General features: G+C 39.7%; 1 protein-coding gene across 1 annotated transcript in view; it reads right to left on the reverse strand.

The window, feature by feature from the left end:
* Positions 1-19162, reverse strand: part of FANCI (FA complementation group I) — a 59845-nt gene extending 40683 nt beyond the window's left edge. Inside the window, exons 1-11 of the mRNA XM_043982972.1 lie at positions 19014-19162; positions 16072-16174; positions 14680-14752; positions 10843-10973; positions 9932-10088; positions 8543-8600; positions 6311-6352; positions 5323-5446; positions 4787-4872; positions 2355-2481; positions 1198-1290 (exon numbers count right to left, since the gene is read on the reverse strand). Of these exons, the coding sequence (XP_043838907.1) occupies positions 1198-1290; positions 2355-2481; positions 4787-4872; positions 5323-5446; positions 6311-6352; positions 8543-8600; positions 9932-10088; positions 10843-10973; positions 14680-14752; positions 16072-16155 (975 nt within the window). The 5' untranslated portion in view covers positions 16156-16174; positions 19014-19162. The remainder of the gene's footprint in view (positions 1-1197; positions 1291-2354; positions 2482-4786; positions 4873-5322; positions 5447-6310; positions 6353-8542; positions 8601-9931; positions 10089-10842; positions 10974-14679; positions 14753-16071; positions 16175-19013) is intronic.
* Between the last annotated feature and the right edge of the window lie 1069 nt (positions 19163-20231).

Consider the following 20231-nt stretch of genomic DNA (forward strand, 5'->3'; position numbering starts at 1 on the left):
CTTGGTATAAGTTTTAAAAGAGATAGTTGCATATCATGTTCAGCCTCCAAACTGTTTTCTTGCTTTAGATTTCATTGAGAACAAGACTAAGAATTCTGATTCTCAGAGATGAGTTGTTATAAACAGAATTAAAGCCTGATGAATATGTTTAGTACGAATGGGATCTGCTCCTCCAAGGGCACATCAAAAATTTTATAAATTCAGTGACTGAAAATCAATTCAGAGTTTTTGGTTATTGTGGAGATCAAGTAGCTGATCTTTTACTGGGTCACTGTAACTAATACTTTTTTTAGGTCAATATGAAACTTGTTTCAAATCCAAACCTCGGGGCAGCTAGGTGGCGCAGTGGATAGAGCACTGGCCCTGGAATCAGGAGTACCTGAGTTAAAATCTGGCCTCAGACGCTTGACACTTACTAGCTGTGTGACCCTGGAAAAGTCACTTAACCCCAATTGCCTCACCAAAAAAAACAAAAAACACCCCCCCCAATCCAAACTTAATTCATTTGATTTTGTGGTCAACATGAATCAAATTTTTCAGATGCACTATAACACTCCCTCCTCTTCTCACCCCGACTCTCCTCGAACATCCCCTCTTAAATCTGTAAATGTTTTCACTAACATTACTACTTTTTGAAAATTTTAATAGGCTCATGTAGTTATTTATTAAATATTCCTTGTATTCTTTTGACAAGCTTCATGTACCCCAGGTTGGGAATTCTTGACCTAAAACCTTCCCCTTGAAAGAAGGGATTACAAATCATTAATTCTAACTCTTTTAGTGCTTGGGAGACAAGAATTCTGAAGAGAAAGGACACTAGGCTCCTCCTATATCCCTATGACCAATCTACCCACCTGAACTAATTTTTATTCAACCAGAAGCAATCTCTAAAAATCAATGCATAACAAAAATGTTCAAAAATTCTGTTAAAGTTCCCGTCCTGTCTTTTTGGGGGGGGGCTCTTTTTTTAAATTTCTATTTTTTACTTCTCCCTCCATCCCCTAATTCTTCCACAAGAAAACAAAGACATGAGAAGGCAACATATAAAGGTCACCCTGGACCCCACAGATTGGCTACAAATCATATAACTGATGGCAGAGACTAGTGCCTCCAAGTATTGTTCCCCCAAGGAAATGAGAGAAATGCTCACTAAATACATGCTAGGTACTAAGGAATCCCACCCTTTCACATAAATACCTGTTCCTCAAATCTCTGTATTCTTGCTACTGAGAGTAGGAGTGCAATGCTGAAGGGACATATAGTCTTGTTGGCATCTCCTTGCTGCCCTGCCTAGGATAAACATAACAGGAAAAAAAAAAAAGAAGTTATTACTTACAACTCAAAAGCACAACAATAGCAAATAGTACAATAAAACCACTCTGGATTTTTATGGTGCCTTTCTCTGTAGGGGTTCAAAGCACCTAATAGATTATTTGATTATGCTCATTAGTAGCTATTCAACAGGCATTAATTGATAACTCACCTTCACAGAAATTCTATGAAGCTGGTGATTTGGTCTTTTTCTAGAGAAACAAGTGAGTAACATTTATTTGACCCAGTCCCTGTTCTGTTAGAAAACCTAGCCCTTTTCTGTTAAGTGCTCCTCCTCCCTCAAAACAAGGTAGAACGGCCAGTGCTTGCTAAGAATAGCAGCATCTGTACAGAGCTTTAAAGCTTACAAAGTACTTTACATGCCTTATCTCATTGGATTCCCCAAATAAGCCGATGAGGGAGACACTAGACATAAGCCTTTCTTAGGAGAGGACACCAAAGCAAACACAATTTCAGAGACACACTGCTAGTAAGGACAGGTGTTGGATTGAGGTCCCTCTGACTCTGGGGCCAGCATGAGGCTGCCCATCACAGAGCACTGATAAGAGACAGCAACTTGAGTCATCAGCTACAAGCTAGTAATTGCTAAAAATCGAAATACTTTAATATTCAGAGGGTCTACACTCATTACATTGATCAACAGGAGATATAATTGGAAGATTATGAAAGACTGTTAAAAACAAACAGCATTATCATCACTTCTTAGAGTAAAGAACTGAAGCTAAGGTTTACAGTCATATAAGATAGTAACCGAGAAAAGACTATTTACCGACAAATATATCAGGGATTTTTTCATTAAAACAAATTACAGCAAAGCTTTAAATGTCCTGCTTAATGATATGTTGAAGATCATTTGGTCTCACTTTTCTAAGTGTAGAAGGATGATCTGCTTTTTAGGTAAGTTTATGCTATAATATTCTCACTTGAGTCCTGATATTATTGACCAACATAAACTGATTTCTGGTTTAAATCTCTCCCCACATCACCAAGAGACACTGAATCACATTCAGGTTTTGCTCTACCTTCAAGTGTTTCATGAGTTCTCTGCCTAGGTCCCGGTCCAACTTGATGGCAAACACAATGTGCAGGATAATGGTGCCTTCCACATGACGCAGTTCACCAGAGGGCACTGTGACAAGGTCCAACAAGCTAAAGGAATAGGAAGAAAGGTCTGGGCTGCATCGCTGAGCCTGAGCAATTGGCTGAGACACTCAATTGTGCCCCTGGAACAAATCATACTGGACTCAAATAAAATAGAAATGGATTCGTTCAATAAGTATTTTTGAGCATCTATAATGTGCAAGGAAGTAAAGGAGAAGGAACTGTCCTTGTCTTTCAGCAACTTAAAACTGAGCAGAGAAAGTACAAAATAGACACTAAGTACGTGAAGAATTCTGAGGAATGAGAAATCACTGATCTCGGGAAGCTTCATTAGGACATGGCACTTATGCTTAGCTTTGAAAAATAGGTAACATTGGAGATGGAGAGAGCGATGCTGGTAGAAGAGATGGCATAAGTGAAGACGACATCTGCGCAAAGAGCTAAAGAAATAAGGAGGAGTATATACCAAAATATTTATTGGAGCATTTGTAGTAGCACTAAGCTGGAACCAAATGAGGGGCCTGCCTATTGAGGAACATATTGTCGTGCATGAACATAATGGAACATTCTGTGTATAAGAAACAATGAACATGAAGAAAACAAAGAAGTATAGGAACTTGTTGGAACTAATAATGTAAACAGAACCAGGAAAACTATGTATACAATGACCACAACAAGGTAAATGTAAAGAACAGCCACAAAAGAAGAAAGCTGGATGTTTTATAAACAAGCTCCTCGCTAAAGAAGAGAGGAGAAATTATACTTCCTTTCCTTGATTTGAAAGGTGGAGGACTATAGGTGTGGAATATTGTATAGATAGTTTTGCTAAACATCTTCTTCCCTTACTTTTTCTCCTTTTTGTAACAGGGGATGGCTCAACAGGTACTTAAGAAAGGAGATATATATTTGGAAACTAAGGTGATGTAAAACAAAACATAAAAATTTAAATTGTTTTTTAAAAAGAAATGAAGATCAAATACGTTTTATCAAGAACAGAAATTCAAGGTCTCTCCCATGAGCTATCACAATGTGAAGGAGAAAAATTTATACAATAACAATATCCAGCATTTTAAAAAAACAAAACACCTACTTTGAAAGACTTCATAAATCAATCTAATCAGTGAAATAATTAACCAGGCCTTCAGAGGATCAATTGGGGAGAAGGCTATCTACTTTCTAACAGAGGGGTATGGACTCAAAGTACCAAATAAGACATATATTTTTGTGTGTGTGGCAAATGTGTGGATTTGTTTTGCCTGAGGATACTTATTTGTTATAAGGACTGTTTTTCCTTATTTTCATATGACACGAGGGATTTGAGAGGAGAGAAAAGATAGACAGTGTTGTCAAAAAAAAAGGAGGCAAAAAAGGTCACTGAAGCATTTTTAAAAGCACATAGAACAAAAGGAAATTTATGAGACATATAAATAGGATAGCCTTAAAGTAATATGTTGAACTTAAAGTTTTTTAAAAAAAAATAACCTGTTCCTCCTAAGAGATTTGTGGTTTCACATATAATTCTTTTTTTCTATTTAAATTTGTATATATAATTGTTTATTGGGAGGCTGGTTGTAAAATTCATAATAACAATAATACAAAAAAGAAATTGAAAGTCAATCACTACTGATGACTATGAATTAGGCCTGGTTGCCTGGATGATCTATAGCTGGGCAGAAGTACAATCCTTTGCAGTGCCTTCTTTTTTTTTTTCTCTTTTCTTTTTTGTTGGGGCAATGAGGGTTAAGTGACTTGCTCAGGGTCACACAGCTAGTAAGTATCAAGTGGCTGAGGCCGGATTTGAACACAGGTCCTCCTGAATCCAGGGCCAGTGCTTTATCCACTGCACCACCTACCTACTCCCATGCAGTGCCTTTCAATACAGACAGTTCTTACTTGAGGTAAATTGGTATTATGCAGACTGCTTGGGCTCTGGTTCTGGCTCCTGCTTGTATTGCCCTGTACCAAGGATCCTGGGTTTTGGCTAGGGGAGGAAGCAAGAACTGTCTCTACTTGAAACTAGGAAATGGTATATTTTCAGTATAACAATCCAGGAAATAGCTCAGTCCTCAATTATTTAGTGCAGGTTATACCAAGAGCAAATAATCACTAGTATTTTTATATAAACCCTGTAGCTAACCACAAAGCTTACAGGAGAGGATAGCCAAGTGAGAAGGTTGAGTGTTCTCCAACTCCACAGCTTTATTGCAGAGTATATAGAGACTAGGAAGGCTCTGGGTAGGGAAAATCAAGAGTAGATAAAAAAAAATGTAATTATATACTACTGAAAACTTTTGTTTTAGAGGAGAATGAATTTTTAAAAACAACTATTTCAAACCGCCTGTATATTACTCACTCATCACCACTCTGCTCCTCATTGTGTGATTTATCCAGCTGACTGAAGAAAGCTATAATTCCTTCCAGAACTTTTGTCCTACATCCCTGGAAATTATGTAAATCAAAACAAAAACAAAAAGATGAAGTAAATCATCCAAGTTTAACAGTGCCTTTAAATCCAAAGGATTCCTAAACATAAAGTTAAATGGACCCAAACTATATCTTTGGATCACATATTGGTCACGGAATACTTTCATGTGGGTCTAGAGTGGCTCTGAGAAACCAGACAAGGGAAAACAATATGACTTATTTGCCACAGCCACTAATTTTGCTGCTGCACACAAAACTTGGTCTGCCACTATGCGAATGTGTTTTTCTCAGTGTGAGGTGTAGTCAAATGTACCCACATACAGCTGAAACGCATAATCAATACCCTAAAATATTTCTGGAGTTATCTCTAAACTCCAATCAGAGAATAATAGGTTGGACCATTCTGAATGGCCCATTTCAATTTGGCTAATTCAATTTTGGAGCAAAAGTTTTTTTGGTTCCTACCTTAGAGGAAAGCAACAGAAGCTGGTAGACCAAAGGAGGTATCTCTTGGAGGTCCAGCTTGGAGAGCATTCTCAGGACCTTTTCTACCACAAATTCCAACTCCTCTATGCTTAGTGGGACATCCCTGTGGATCAAGACATTTTTATATCTTGTGGACATATCCTGGATACTCAAATGCTATTTATTTCTACCTTAATCTTCACAGCATTTACATTTCTGAGAAACAAAATTGCAGGGAATTATTGGACTAATCTACCTTTTGATTTCTGACTAGAGCCCATTAGAAGAAACAATAAACCCACTCAAGCAAAGACCAAAGACTATAGAAAAGCCTGTAAGATCCTAAGATGTAGAGATGGAAGGGACCCTGCAGACAAACTCGTTCAAGCCACTCATTTTGCAGGTGATGAAAGTAAGCATATAGATATTAAGTGACTTGTCCATAGTTATATACAGCTTTGAATACAAGTCTTCTAACCTCTGACCTTTTTCTCCTCTCCACAAAGTGTCACCTCCCACCCTCCCACCTTTACTATTAATGCATACAATGCTACAGGTGGGAGAAGGGCCTTCAGAATCATCTGGCCCAACACTCTCATTTTAGGGCATGAGAGGCCCAAGCTTGTTTAACTAAATAAGTGGCAGAATTGGGACTCAAACCCTAACTCCAACCCCAGTGCCCTTTCCATCCTACAATAAAAACACCTCTATAGCTCATAGTAGAAAATTCTAGATAATCATACTGATAAATTATCCACATTTTTCTGGCTTTTTTTCACTACACCATATTCCTCCCATAGGCTTATACTTTGATTTAAATAGTATGAATGATGCCAAAGAGAAAAGGAACTTTTAATATGAAATATGATAGTAAATGTGCTAATAGCCCAGACATTTCACAGATGAGCCACTGACACGTGAGAGTATAATGCAACAAGTTTCTAAAAAGACAGGCCAGGAAAAGAAAGAGGGAAAACTAGCATTTTACCTGAACATGGAAGTAAGTTGGATTACAAACTGCTGGTCCCATCTGGTTAAACAAAATGCAAAAAGAAGAAAAGTTACTTATTTTAATTTGCAAAAACTAGCCCAAAGAGAACAATTTTGGCTGGTCAAACTTGGTTTGACCCTATTAGAAAGCAGCATGATGTAGATAAGAAATGGTAAACTTTTGCAACTCTCAGTTCTGTCTTTCTGCATATTTCTTTAAACACACAGCAAGTAGGATGCAATTCTGTAGCTGAGTAAAATGGCTCTGGTTTTTAGAGAATTTTATTTAATGTTTTATTTCCCTCTTTACTACCACAGCAGTGCTTATTATGGTAGATACAAAGAAGTAAAATTGTTCCACTGTTTACAGTGGGCATCATACAATGTAAGTGACTCAGGATTTAAAAAAACATATAAATAAACAAGGCAACATCTGGTGGTACTTCCATGAGCTTCCAATCATCTACTCAGCAGCTTTTGAGTTCAATGTATAAGAATGTGCAGAACTCAACTAAAAACTAAAACCAAAACCCAGGAGTTAAACAAAGGCAGAAGCAAGAGACCAAGACTACACAGAAGAGAGCAAAGAAGCTATGGTTTTTAAAAACTGTTTCTTACTTTTGTAGTCTTGCATTATATGCAGTAATTTTAAAAATTGGCTCATAAAATCTCCATTGTCCATGACAATCTATAGCTATATACTCCTTTGAGTAATTTTCAGCTTCTTAATTATAAAAGGTTTCTCACCTTTGACTCAGTCTGCAAAATTATGTTAGGAAGCAGGAATTCAATTCTTTTCTTGACAAACTATAACTGTGAGGTGCAGAAGAAATAATTGCCTCTTTCTCCTCTCCACAAAGTATCACCTGCCACCTTTTCAACTTGACTATTAATGCATACAATGCTACAGGTGGGAAGGGCCTTCAAGATCATCTGGCCCAATAACCACAGTTTAGTGTATGAGAGGACCAAGGCCATTTGGCTAATAAGTGGTGGAACTGGGACTCAAACCTAAGTCAGGTCTAACTCCATCTCCAGTGCCCTTTCCATTGTACAATAAAACACACATCTACGGGGCAGCTAGATGGCACAGTGGATAGAGCATTGGCCCTGGAGTCAGGAGTACCTGAGTTCAAATCCAGCCTCAGACACTTAACACTTACTAGCTGTGTGACCCTGGGCAAGTCACTTAACCCATTGCCTCACTAAAAAAAAAAACACCACGTCTACAACTCATAGTAGAAAACTCTAGATAATCAAACAGATAAAATCTTTTTTTTTTTTAGTGAGGCAATTGGGGTTAAGTGACTTGCCCAGGGTCACACAGCTAGTAAGTGTTAAGTGTCTGAGGCTGGATTTGAACTCAGGTACTCCTGACTCCAGGGCCAATGCTCTATCCACTGCGCCATCCAGCTGCCCCCAGATAAAATCTTTTAAAATAAACCTATAGAATTATCCATATTTTCTGTCGTATTACAATTTTGTTATATTAAATACTCCTTAAGAAAAGCAATTTACCAATTAATGCTTGGAAATCTTTTTGTCATATTTCATTGCAAAATATTTGTTGTAATTGGAATCGACCTCTTAAAACACCTGTTTTTCCATTCCTTTTCCCAGGGATTCAAATTTCACTTGCAAGCAACTTTCACTTCACGTAACAGAGCAGAGAAAAACCTCAAGGTTATGTGAGTAAAAAGGAAATAAAGACCAGGTATATGGACTCCATAGTTTGCAGTGATTCTTTAAAGGATTAGTATTATCATATGTAGTATAGGTGCTAATACCACTAAGCCCAAGCAGCTAAGATCTCTTCCTTCTCTTAATATGTCATGCTAATAGGCAAGGATAGGAAGAAAGTGGATAAACTATGCCATAATAAATCCAAAGAGGCTAAGGGTATGCCTCTTTTCTTTCTTAAGAAACTGACCATCAGAAAAAGGACGAAGTGAGGGGTAACTATTAGCTTGAGAAGCTGAGAACACCTGAAGCTCCATGAAGACTCTCCTAAAGTGAGCTACATCCCCACACTAAGAAAATGGTTCATTGAGAACATGAATGGAACTGGTCTAAAATAATTCAATATAAATTAAATGATTCTATACTGGTACAACATATGATAAGGGTGCAAGAGGAAACTTATTGTTTAAAAAACCCAAGTCCCTGTTCTTTGTGGCCATGGATAGCTCTGGAGGAAAAAAAAAAATCACAAGATGATTGACAGACTTACCTGCTAGAACACAGAGTGTTAATCAGCTGCTTCTTATATTCTTCACCATTCAGCTCACCTGGAAATACAAACTGCAATGATGAATTAATCTATTTCAAAGAAAAGACAATGACCTGGATCCTCACTGATGCTCAACAACTATTCCAGTTTCCTTTAATGATCACTCTCATTCCCCATAGGAGCTGTTCCAAATAATTCCCTCCTCAATCTCTCAACCCCCACATTGACAGTACACAACTCAGCCTTCTACACTACTTCACTGAGGAGACCAAAGACATCCAATAGGAGCAACTTCATCCTCCCACCTCCGCTCCTCAAAGTGTCCAAGAATCATCAGCCACCTTTATTCTCCTTTCTTCTGCCCAGTCCTACTCACACATTGGTCCCAGAACTTCTTCCTCCAGGAGCTGCCCCTTCTCTCTCATACTCCTTTTATATTTCCCTCCCCACTAATTTCTTCTCATCCTACTAAAAAAAATTTTCAGGTTTTATCCAATCCTTAAAAGCTTTTCCTTAGCCCCATACAGTGACCATTTCTTTCTTCCTCTTTACTACCAAACTTTTTTTTTTTGGCAGGGTAGTGAGGGTTAAGTGACTTGTCCAGGGTCACACAGCTAGTAAGTGTCAAGTGTCTGAGGTCGAATTTGAACTCAGGTCCTCCTGAATCCAAGGCCAGTGCTTTATCCAGTGCACCACCTAGCTGCCTCCCACTACCAAACTTTTTATGAAAGTTATTTATGCCTGGTACCTCTTTCTCAGCACCAATTCTCTTTTCAACTCTTTGTAATATGGCTTTTAGATTCACCAAACAGAATTTTATTAACACTGATATCAGTGTACCCTAGAGAAAATGTCATCCCCAAACCAATTATTCTATCTTTCACCACTCCTTCCAAGGGTTTACTTCCCTTTCAATCTGAGCAAAGACTGATCTTAAATTGGAATAAACAAAGACATTTCCCTTCCTGGTTTGGTTAGCACAAAAGTTACAAAGTCTCTCAGGAACAAGAAATCAAGATCCATTCCTGAATTGTTTGTCTTTTATTCAAGGAAGATGCATTAGACTTTTTATTAATGCGAGACTATGGCACTTATGTATTATTTCTTAACATTTCCTAAAACAAAAAGAGGTCTTAGTGCTATAAGCTTCCATATTCCCCTTGCAACTTCACAGAGCACTTTGTTATAGACCTTTCTTATGAACTGATCCTTCAGTATTGTACATTAAAGTTGCCTATATTTATGTCTTATTCCCCTACAAGACTGCAAGCTTCCTCAGTGCTTACCTAAACTTCATATTTCCCCCAGCATATAACACAATACTCTGTACACAGTAGGCACTCATAAATGTTTGCTGAATTGAATTATTGAAAAGTGGAAAGAAATTACCTTTTCCATAAGCCAGGTTTTCCTTTTTGGTAGCTAGGGCAGTAAGGATAATGGGTAATAACTCCAAAGACTTCCCATTCACCAAGCTGCCTTCCCTGATAATATCAACAAATCCATTGGCTAGCTCAACCAATGAGGAGCCAGGCAGACTGTGAGCCTAAAAGGTCAAAGGTCAAAGAAATCAAATAAAGGTCAGAAGATGATTGATATGTTTTTCCAAGAAACAACACCTTTTGTCGAATTACTCCCGAAAGGCTCAAGCAATAACCTGAAAGGATCACTGCCTTCATGCTAAAAACCAGAAATGGCCGTATAAGGGGTATAACATTTCCCACCAATTACCCTGTTTTTTATACCACAAACATGTCAAGTTTTCAAAAGTACACAACACTAGAGAGTCAATGTAATTATTAGATATTTTGTATGGCCCAAAAACCAGATATAAAAACTGTTGCCAATATGGGGCAGCTAGATGGCGCAGTGGATAGAGCACCGGCCCTGGAGTCAGGAGTACCTGAGTTCAAATCCGGCCTCAGACACTTAACACTTACTAGCTGTGTGACCCTAGGCAAGTCAATTAACCCCAATTGCCTCACTAAAACACAAAAACAAAAACAAAAAACTGTTGCCAATAATAAAAGATGGCACTGTGCTGAGGCTAACACATTGAAATATCCACAACTCTCCTTTTTTTTTTTTTTTTTAGTGAGGCAATTGGGGTTAAGTGACTTGCCCAGGGTCACACAGCTTGTAAGTGTTAAGTGTCTGAGGCCAGATTTGAACTCAGGTACTCCTGACTCCAGGGCCGGTGCTCTATCCACTGTGTCACCTAGCTGCCCCACACAACTCTCCTTTTAACAAAGTACAAACCTGGGAAAGCCAGCCCAAAGAACCCTTAGCTCTCATCCTACCTCAAGCATCAGTAGCCCTGTGATCTCAGATGCTACTTCTCTATGCAGATCTCCTGACTCCACCAACTGGATACAATATTTGTATACTTTGAGTCTCCTAAGGGCTCCAGTCTCATCAGAACATGGGGAACCTTATTGTTTTAGAAGAAGGGGTTGAAAAACAAAGCGAAAAGAAGAAATACTATTATTATTATTATATATGATACATAGAGAAAGCAAATTAAGACACACAAAAGACTAATAAATCATGCATCTCTCAAATACAAATCATAGTAGTACCTAAAAGCTGTGGCTAAAAGGCAAATTCATAGTACTTTATAGTATTATATTACTAGTTGACTACAAGAAATGCACTGAAATTTTTCTTTTCTATGAATTACTGGATGTTGCAAGGAACAAAAAGTCTTTTTGAGAGGATATTTCATACTGATTGTGACAAGGGTGATTGTCAGATAATTCTAATATAAGGCCACTTCAAAATACTGTCAGTTGTCAGCCATATGTACACAGGGTTTTAAAAACTGTACTCTCAAAGGCATCCTTTTCAATAAGCTAGAAATAAGTCAGAGCTCAGCAGAGGAGTGCCATAATAATTAATTCTAAATATATTTGTTAGAAGAAAAAATACTTCATCAAGATCCTGGCATTTCCTATATTTTTATTTCCTATATTTAACATGATTGTACTGTATAACCTATATCAGACTATTTGCTGTCTTGCGGAGGGGGAGGGAAGGGAGGGAGAAAAACTTGGAACTCAAAATCGTACAAAAAGGAATGCTGAAAGCTATCTTTACATGTAAATTGGGAAAAAAATAAAATGCTATTAAATGGAAAAAAAAGATCATGACATTTCTAGCAGGAGTAGTAGGCCTTGGTTGCTGATAGCCTCTTTTCATTCTTCGCCTTTTACTTGCTAAGCCCACCTAAGAGAAGTGATCTTCCTTCTCTTTCAGCCCTACAAGTGCTTATTTTATGTCAGTCACTGAGGTAGGGGCTGAGATACAAAACACCAAAATAAAACTGTCCCCGCATCAAGGAACTTATCCTCTATTAGCAGAAAAAACATGCACATGTAAATACGTAGCATATATAAAGTAAATGTAGATAAATTTTTTGAGGGGAGGACGAAGGGATCCGAATCAGGAAAGACCTCATGTAGTATTTCACTTAAGTTTTGATGGGAGGTAGGGATTTCCAAAAGGCAGAAGTGGAGAAAGAAATGTATTTTAAACCTGAAGGACGACTTGTTCAAAGAAATGAAGATGAAAGATAGAATGTTGTATAGGAGGAATAAATAGGCCACTCTGGGAGAACTGTACATCATGTGAAAGGAGAGTTACATGTAAGTTACAAGGAAAAGAAGACTGAAACCAGATTATGAAGAGCTTTAGCACCTTGTATTTTACTTTAGAGACAATAGAAAGTCACTGGTATCTTGAGTAGGAGTCAGACATATGCCTAGAACTATCGTCTTGGTAACTGGGTGGAGAACAGATTTTAAAGAGAGAGACTTGAAATAAGGATATGAATTATGAGGCTTCTGCGTAGTCTAAGTGATAGGTGATGAGGGCCTGAACTAGAGTGATGGCCATATGAATGGAGAGAAATGGATGGATGAGAGAGATGTTATGGAGATAGATTCAACAAGTCTTGGCAACCAATTAAATATCAGAGGTAAAGGAAAATGAGAAACTGAGAATGATTCTAAGACTGCAAACCTGCATGGTTAGAAGGAGAAGAGAGATGGGGGAGGGGGGAGAGAGGAATTCTGTTTTAATCATGAGTGTAAATTACCACAGGACAACCAGTGGGCTATGTCCAATAAGCAGCTGGAAATGCAGAATCACAGGAAAACAGCTAGATATAGCGTTTTGGGAGTCACCTGCCCGGACATGATAAATGATCCCATGAGAGCCAATGAGATAACTGACAAGGATATAGAAATAGAATAGGGTCCAGGAAAGAACCCTGGACTGTACCCAGAACTAAGAGGCATGATCTGAAGCCAGAAAAAGAAACAGGAGTAGCCAGATGGGTAGGAGGAAAATGTCATGAAAATCCACAGGAATGACTATCCACCAAGACAAGGTGATCAGCAGAGTCAAACTCTGCAGAACTGAGGAAAGACCACTGGACTTGGCTATTAAGAAATCACTAGTGGGCAGCTAGGTGGCACAGTGGATAGAGCACCTGCCCTGGAGTCAGGAGGACCTGAGTTCAAATCCAGCCTAAGACACTTAACACTTACTAGCTGTGTGACCCTGGGAAAGTCACTTAACCCCCATGGCCCTGCCCAAAAAAAAAAAAATAAAAAAAAAAGAAATCACCAGTAATGTTGGAGACCAGACTGCAAGTCGCTGAGAAGTGAGGATAACAAGTCCTGACAGCTTTTTCTAAGAGTTTGGCTGTGAAAGACAGATGTTTAGGATAATAATTTCAGGGGTCAAGGAACATTTTTTGTTTGCTTTTAAAGAATGAGAGCTGGGGGCAGCTAGGTGGCGCAGTGGATAGAGCACGGGCCCTAGAGTCAGGAGTACCTGAGTTCAAATCCAGCCTCAGACCCTTGACACTTTGCTAGCTGTGTGACCCTGGGCCAAGTCACTTAACCCCAATTGCCTCACCAAAAAAAAAAAAAAAAGGAGAAGAAGAATGGGAGCTGCCTGGGTATGAGAGCAGGGAGGGAGCCAGAGATAGAAATTTAAGATTAGGGAGAGAGGATAGTTGCAGAGGCAGTCTGCTGGAATAGATGGGATGAAATCCAGAGTCTAAGTATTTTAGTTAGCCCTGAAGAGAAGGGCCACTCCTTCATTACACTGGAGAGGTGGGGGGTTCTCCTATGGGGTTTTTAGATGTAGAGGAGAAGGAGCTTGCAGAAAATAGCATCTAATTTCTCAATAAAGTATTTTTTAAGGTTCACAATTGAGAGGAAGGGTAACAAAAGATTGAATGGAAGGCTTAAGGAAAGAAGAAATGTTTGACACAAGCCCTGCAGGTAGTGCAATAGAGAGTACATTAAGGAAAAGCAAACTATTTTTTTTTTTGGTGGGGCAATGAGGGTTAAGTGACTTGCCCAGAGTCACACAGCTAGTAAGTGTCAAATGTCAAGCTGGATTTGAACTCAGGTCCTCCTGAATCCAGGGCCAGTGCTTTATGCCACCTAGATGGTCCCAAGGAAAAGTAAACACTGCTTTGCACTAATGAGGGTCTAGATGAGCTACAAAACCACAAATTTGTAAAGGACCTAGCCAGCACAGTTGTGTGATTTCCTTAGCCATCCAAGAAGAGGCACAGAGAAGGCAAATAGTGGGGTTACTCTTGGGTAGGGTTTAGCATGCTGATTAAAAGGGATAGTAGGAAAATTCAAGCTTCCATGCGTGTGGCCTCAAACAATTTGAACATTTCTCTCATGAGAAGTGGGAGACTGCTGCCCTGCAGCAAAGAATGGCTTGACTGAAAAAGAAAACCTGTGTTTTGAAGAAACACAGGATGAAGTCTTTTATTAAACCCTAGGGCTCCATAGCCTCAAATTAAGTATAGATGAGGTAGCAATGACTGTTATTGCCTTAAATACACTTCTAAAGACAGCAAATCAAGGGGGACAGTAGGCAAAAAGCTTCCTTTAATCACCAATAAACCAACACCATTTGAATATTATCCAATAATTTTTTAAAATCAACAACAATAAGAACAACCCCCCAACTGTCCTTTCGTTTTGTTCTAGCAAAGGTTATCTTTTTTCACAGTAAATAAATTCAATGACTAACAACCGGTGAAATAAGGCAATTGTTTAAGGCATGTTTAGGAAATGGCATTAGTGTTATAACCTCATCATTACCCTTGAAGATGCCTTTCAGCAGTGTTCCAGGTGATTTTCCTTTCACTGCATGCTTCTGAAGGAGACCAGTCAGCTGTAAACACAGAAAGAAGAATGGCTGTAAATTTTAGGGAATGGTAAGAAACATCCTTCTTTAGTAAAAAAGTACATAAAAGATATACCTGGGTAGGCACAGACCTCTAAATGACACTAAAAGCCACAAATGCCCCCATTTATATATATATATATTTATATACATGGGAGTAGGGTAGATTTTACTAAAATGCTGTTAACTCAACCTTTTTATTTTACTTCTGTAAAACAAAGTAATCATAACTCATGCAAATAGCAGTTTAGCATGTTTCAAAGAATAATTAAGAGTGAAGCCTGGGGCAGCTAGGTGGTGCAGTGGATAAATATGGCCTCAGACACTTGACACTTTACTAGCTGTGTGACCCTGGGCAAGTCACTTAACCCCCACTGCCCAGCAAAAAATAAAGCCTTATCTTAATGTTCAGTAAGTGCTGCCATAAAGTAGTGAATAGGATAGGCCTACATCATTTTCAACTACTATAGCACCAATACATTAAAAACTCTGAGCCTTATTCACCACGTACCTAACCAGGATTGCAATAGTGGCAGAATGGCAAAGAAGGAGATAGAAGGTGCTAAGAATCAGTTTTCAAACTATCTCTACACATTAGCTTAATTGTTAGTACTCAGTACACTTAGCTGGAGAACTCAACGTTGGATGACCTGAATCATATCAATCTTTTTTTTTTAATAGAATGTTATTTTCCAAAATATATGTAAAAACAAAATTTTAACATCAATTTTTTAAAAACTTTGTGTTCCAATTTCTCTTCCCCCCTCCATTTCCACCCCCCACCCACAAGAACTGAATCATATCAATCCTGACAGTCTTATTACAAATGAAACAAGTCAAGAAATGCTGTGAAAGACTTCATCCAAGAAAGCTATGAAGTAGGAAAAGAGGTAGGCCATTCAGGAAGCAAGAGCAAGGGATCCTAAGAAGGTGGCCTATGTCTTCCAATGGTGCTGACCCTGATCATAATCCAGAGGAAGCTTCTGATCTACTGAGGGGACCTCCAGGGAAAAGTTCATGGGAGGTCATGAACAGAAGGGGTTAAAGAAGAAAAGGCACCACTTCAGCAAATGCCCACATCAATGACATCACAGAACATCAAAGAACTTCTCATTCATGTATAAATTACTTAAATTCTTGTCCTCTCTTCACATATTTCAGGAAAACCAAAGTTTGAGGATCAAAGATTAGTTGTTCTTTTATTACCATTATTTTCCATTTACATAATATAGCATTTTAGTACCTACTAAAAACTTTTAGAATTTTCTCCATCAATAATTAATAATAATTGGAATCTTCATACTCACCTCATCATCTTTCAGGCACTGCAGAAATTCTTGCAGTTTCTCTGCTGTTTTTTCTGCTGCTAGCAAGATAATTTTCTGGTCCATTGTAGCCTATCTCAGGGAACTGTGGAGAAAATACATTACACAACTGTTTGGTTTTCACAGAATCCCAGAGCTGAAAGAGAAGTTGGCAGGCAACCAGGTCTGTTTCTCTTTCCTAACCTCCTGAAAAACAAAGTATTTTTATTTTAATGCACTGAAAACAATCTCTAGATTTCCCCAACACCTTCTCTTTCCCAGGAATCTCTATTGTACTCAAGTGACCTTCATAGCTTTTGTTCAGGAGAGAGAACTGCTCAAAATGAATAATCAACTGGTCACAATAGCACAGTAGAGATTGTTTAGGATCTGGAGTCAGGAAGACCTGAGTTCAAATCCAGATTCAGACACATTAGCTTCGTAACCCTGGGCAAATCATTTAACCACTATTTGCCTCAGTTTTCTCCTCTTTAAAATGAGGATAGAACACCCATTTCCCAATGATGCTGTGAGAAAAATGAAATATTTGTAAAGTACTTTGTAAATTTTAAAGCACTATACAAGTGCTAGCAATTATTATTTTGGTTTTGGTTTTTAGTGAGGCAATTGGGGTTAAGTGACTTGCCCAGGGTCACACAGCTAGTAAGTATTAAGTGTCTGAGGCCGGATTTGAACTCAGGAACTCCTGACTCCAGGGCCAGTGCTCTATCCACTGTGCCACCTAGCTGCCCCGATAGCAATTATTATTAATACTGAGCTGCCACTAATTTCATTCCAAAGCCTAACTTGTTTTCTAGGGACATCAGTCTTGATATATCTTTGATTAGTTTATCTTATTGGAACAGAAAACATTCTTAAGACAAAAATCACCTTTTCACATTGCTATCTTCTTTAAAAAGGAAAAGGGAAAAATAGCTCGTTTACAATATCTCGGGACTGTAAATGATTTGTAATTTTAATTAATGTGTTGCCTTGCAATGAGTGGTATGGGACATACTCAATAATATACCAGTCACTTCCATCATACTCTAGTAATAAGAGGCTAAACTCTATGGCTACCAGGTCATGGGTAAATTCTATGAACAGAAAATATTTACTGAGCACCTACCATATACAAGGTACTGAGAACTACAAAAGTTTATCATTCTCTGGGGCAGCTAGGTGGCACAGTGGATAAAGCACCAGCTCTGGATTCAGGAGGACCTGAGTTCAAATCCAACCTCAGACACTTGACACTCACTAGCTATGTGACTCTGGGCAAGTCACTTAACCCCCATTGCCCCTCAAAACAAACAAACAAAAAAGTTTATCATTCTCAAAACTTTGTTGTACTGGATAGATACAATTAACTGAGAATACAAAATAATATGCTATGTGCTGTGCTATACAAAAGAGCTACAGACATTCTGCTGAGATAGGCAAGGCTTCTGAAATGGGACAGGTAGCAACAAGACCATCAAAGGCATAGGGATAGACCTCACAAATTGTGTTTGTGAAGAGAAAGTAAAGCAGCTCAGCTGGAATGGAAATTTCAAGGTGAGGAGTAGTGGGGGGAAAAGTTGAAAGAGTAAAGACAAACTGAAAGTCTCAAAAGCCTGAGTAAGGAGTTTATCCTCTAGGCCAAAGGTTCTCAAACAGTGTCCCTTAGAACACCAATTTCCTAATTTTATGTGACAAAATCGTTGGCACCAGTGCCAGGTGCACTTTGCTGTCTGCTCGAATTGGTTTGGCACTGCAAAGGTCACAACTGCAGCTTTATCCAAAGTAGCAAGCCACTTCCTCTGTTGTGAAGTCTAAGAGAATAAATAAAGATGAGGAGAAAAGGTTGAAAGAGAAAGGCAGAAGAATTCAAAGACCCAGATGGATTGCCTGAGAACCCTCTTCTCTTACAAATTTAAATGTCCTGGGTGCTATGATATGTCACGGCAAAGAAACTGTGCCTTGAGGGGGGAAAAAATTGAAAACTATCACTACTGTAGCCATTGGTGAACTCCTGAAGGTTTCTTTGATATGACAAAAGCAGTGTTTTAGAAAGATAAATCTGGTAGTTGGGGGGGGGGGGGTTGGTGAACGAGAATAAAACCAGAGAAAAAGAGACCAGCTAAAATTCAGATGATAAAGACCAAGATAGTGTAATAACTGTTGGGAAGCAAGAGAAAATCTGAGAAGCAATTGGAAGTTAAGCTAAGGCATGTGTACTGCCTGGATTTAGGAGAACAGGGTGGAGTCAAAGATGACTCCAAAGTTTGATGACACCTAAGAGAAGATAAATTCAATATAAATCAACAAATGCTTGCGTAGTAGCTACTAGACACTAAGGCAAATAACAGATAAACGATCTGCCCGAGTTCATGAACATCCATAAACTGGCAACAGGAGCTGAACTAGCAGGTCACTGAGGTTCTCAATATTCCGGTGAGAATATTGTGATCAGCCCGGAGCCCGGGATTAGGAAGCGGGAGAGCTCGGCTCCGTGGGAGGGCTGTCACTGACAGCACTCGCTGTACAAGCACAGGCCACTCACTTGGCCTCTCAGGGTAAAATGAAAAGGTTAGATGAGACGACTTTTAAAGTTCTTTCCATCTCTTAAAATTAAAAAGGAGGCAGTTTCTCGGAGTAATTGGCTTCTGGTCCGAGGCTCCTCACTCTGTAAACACTTCTGCAGCACTTTATGTGCGGAATCCCCGGGCAGAGGAGGGAGGGAGAAAAGAGACAGCTGCGGGGTAAACAGCTCCTGGCTTCATGGAGGTTACAGCCTCCTGAGGAGGAGGGGATGAGACACAAACCCCGGGAACCAGACACAAATCCCCGCGAGGCCGGCGGACCGGGGCTGACCCAGGATTCCCCCCCCCCCCTCCCCATTTCCCCTTGCCCTGCAGGCCCGGGCACTAGAAGCGCCAAATACTAGGAGGCTGGAGACCCACCTCAGCCCTGCGCCCCAAGCCTTCCCCCGTTACCGGGCTCCCGAACCACTGGACCTAATGAGCCCAGGCTTGTAGCCGGGCAGGACCCCCAAAAGCACAGTTCCTGCTCGAGCTCAGGGCCCCCGGGTTTCTTGCCGGTCACTTCCGCCAAACAGCCGCGGACTGACTCCGAATTTCCCGCTAAAGTGGACACCGCGATGACCTCACTTCCGTCATTCAGGGCAACAACTCCCGCCCCCACCACACTCCGGCTGCCGCCTTCCGTTCTTCTTGTTTTCATGGCATGGACGGTTCCAAGAGTCTTACAAAGAAGGGGGGAGAGCAAGAAGGTAATAGGGAAGTAGCCGTGACAGTCTGTTATAGTGGGAAAGGAGCTGGCATTTGGTAAACCAGAATAAATAGGTTGGAGCCACAGCTTTATTTTAATTTGCGGGAGTGGATTAATTGCGTCTCCTTCTCCACTGCCCCTTTCAGTCCTCCCTTATATTCGGACAGTCCGCAGCCCCTTTTTGATGTTCACAGTCTCAAAACATCAAAAGCACAGCTCTCTATCTCTAGTGTGCTCTAACGCTTCTTGGGTTGTTCCTTCTACGTCTTTCCTCCCTCACTACCCTTTAGCATCCGTGCTGATACTCCTCCAAACTGCCTAAGCCTTTGTATCCCCAGCACATAGTAAATAAACCTACATCAGTCAGTCAACAAACATTTATTAAGTGCCTTCTATGTACCAGGCCCTCTGCTAAGTGCTAGGGGGCGGTGGGGAGTGGGGGGGGAGCGGGGGCGGGGACACGCAAAGGAAGGTCAAAGTTCGTACTCACAAATTACAGCTTAATAAAAATGCCCGTGGATTGGACTCAGCCTCCTTGAATCCCATGTCCTACTGCTATACCGCCCCCCTGCCACCCAAGGGGATGGTCATACACCGGATGTCACCATTAACCACCTGTTCCATTTCCCTAATTAAAAAAAAATAATAAACCAGACATTCCTCTTGCGCTAAACTTTTATCATGCTATCACCCCCTAGGCTTAACTTCTACTTTCATCTACTACTTCAAGACCTCTAATCTATCCTTCCACTCCTCAGGGCTTTTTCTTGATGTACCTTTTATTTTAACGTTCCCATGAACACTCATTTGCTAAAAGAAAAACAAAAGCCTGTTAAGTATGCACGGTCAAGCCAAATTATGCCATTGTTGGCCACATTCAAAAATACTCC

This window comes from Dromiciops gliroides, chromosome 2 (assembly GCF_019393635.1).
Source record: "Dromiciops gliroides isolate mDroGli1 chromosome 2, mDroGli1.pri, whole genome shotgun sequence".
NCBI classification, from domain to species: domain Eukaryota; kingdom Metazoa; phylum Chordata; class Mammalia; order Microbiotheria; family Microbiotheriidae; genus Dromiciops; species Dromiciops gliroides.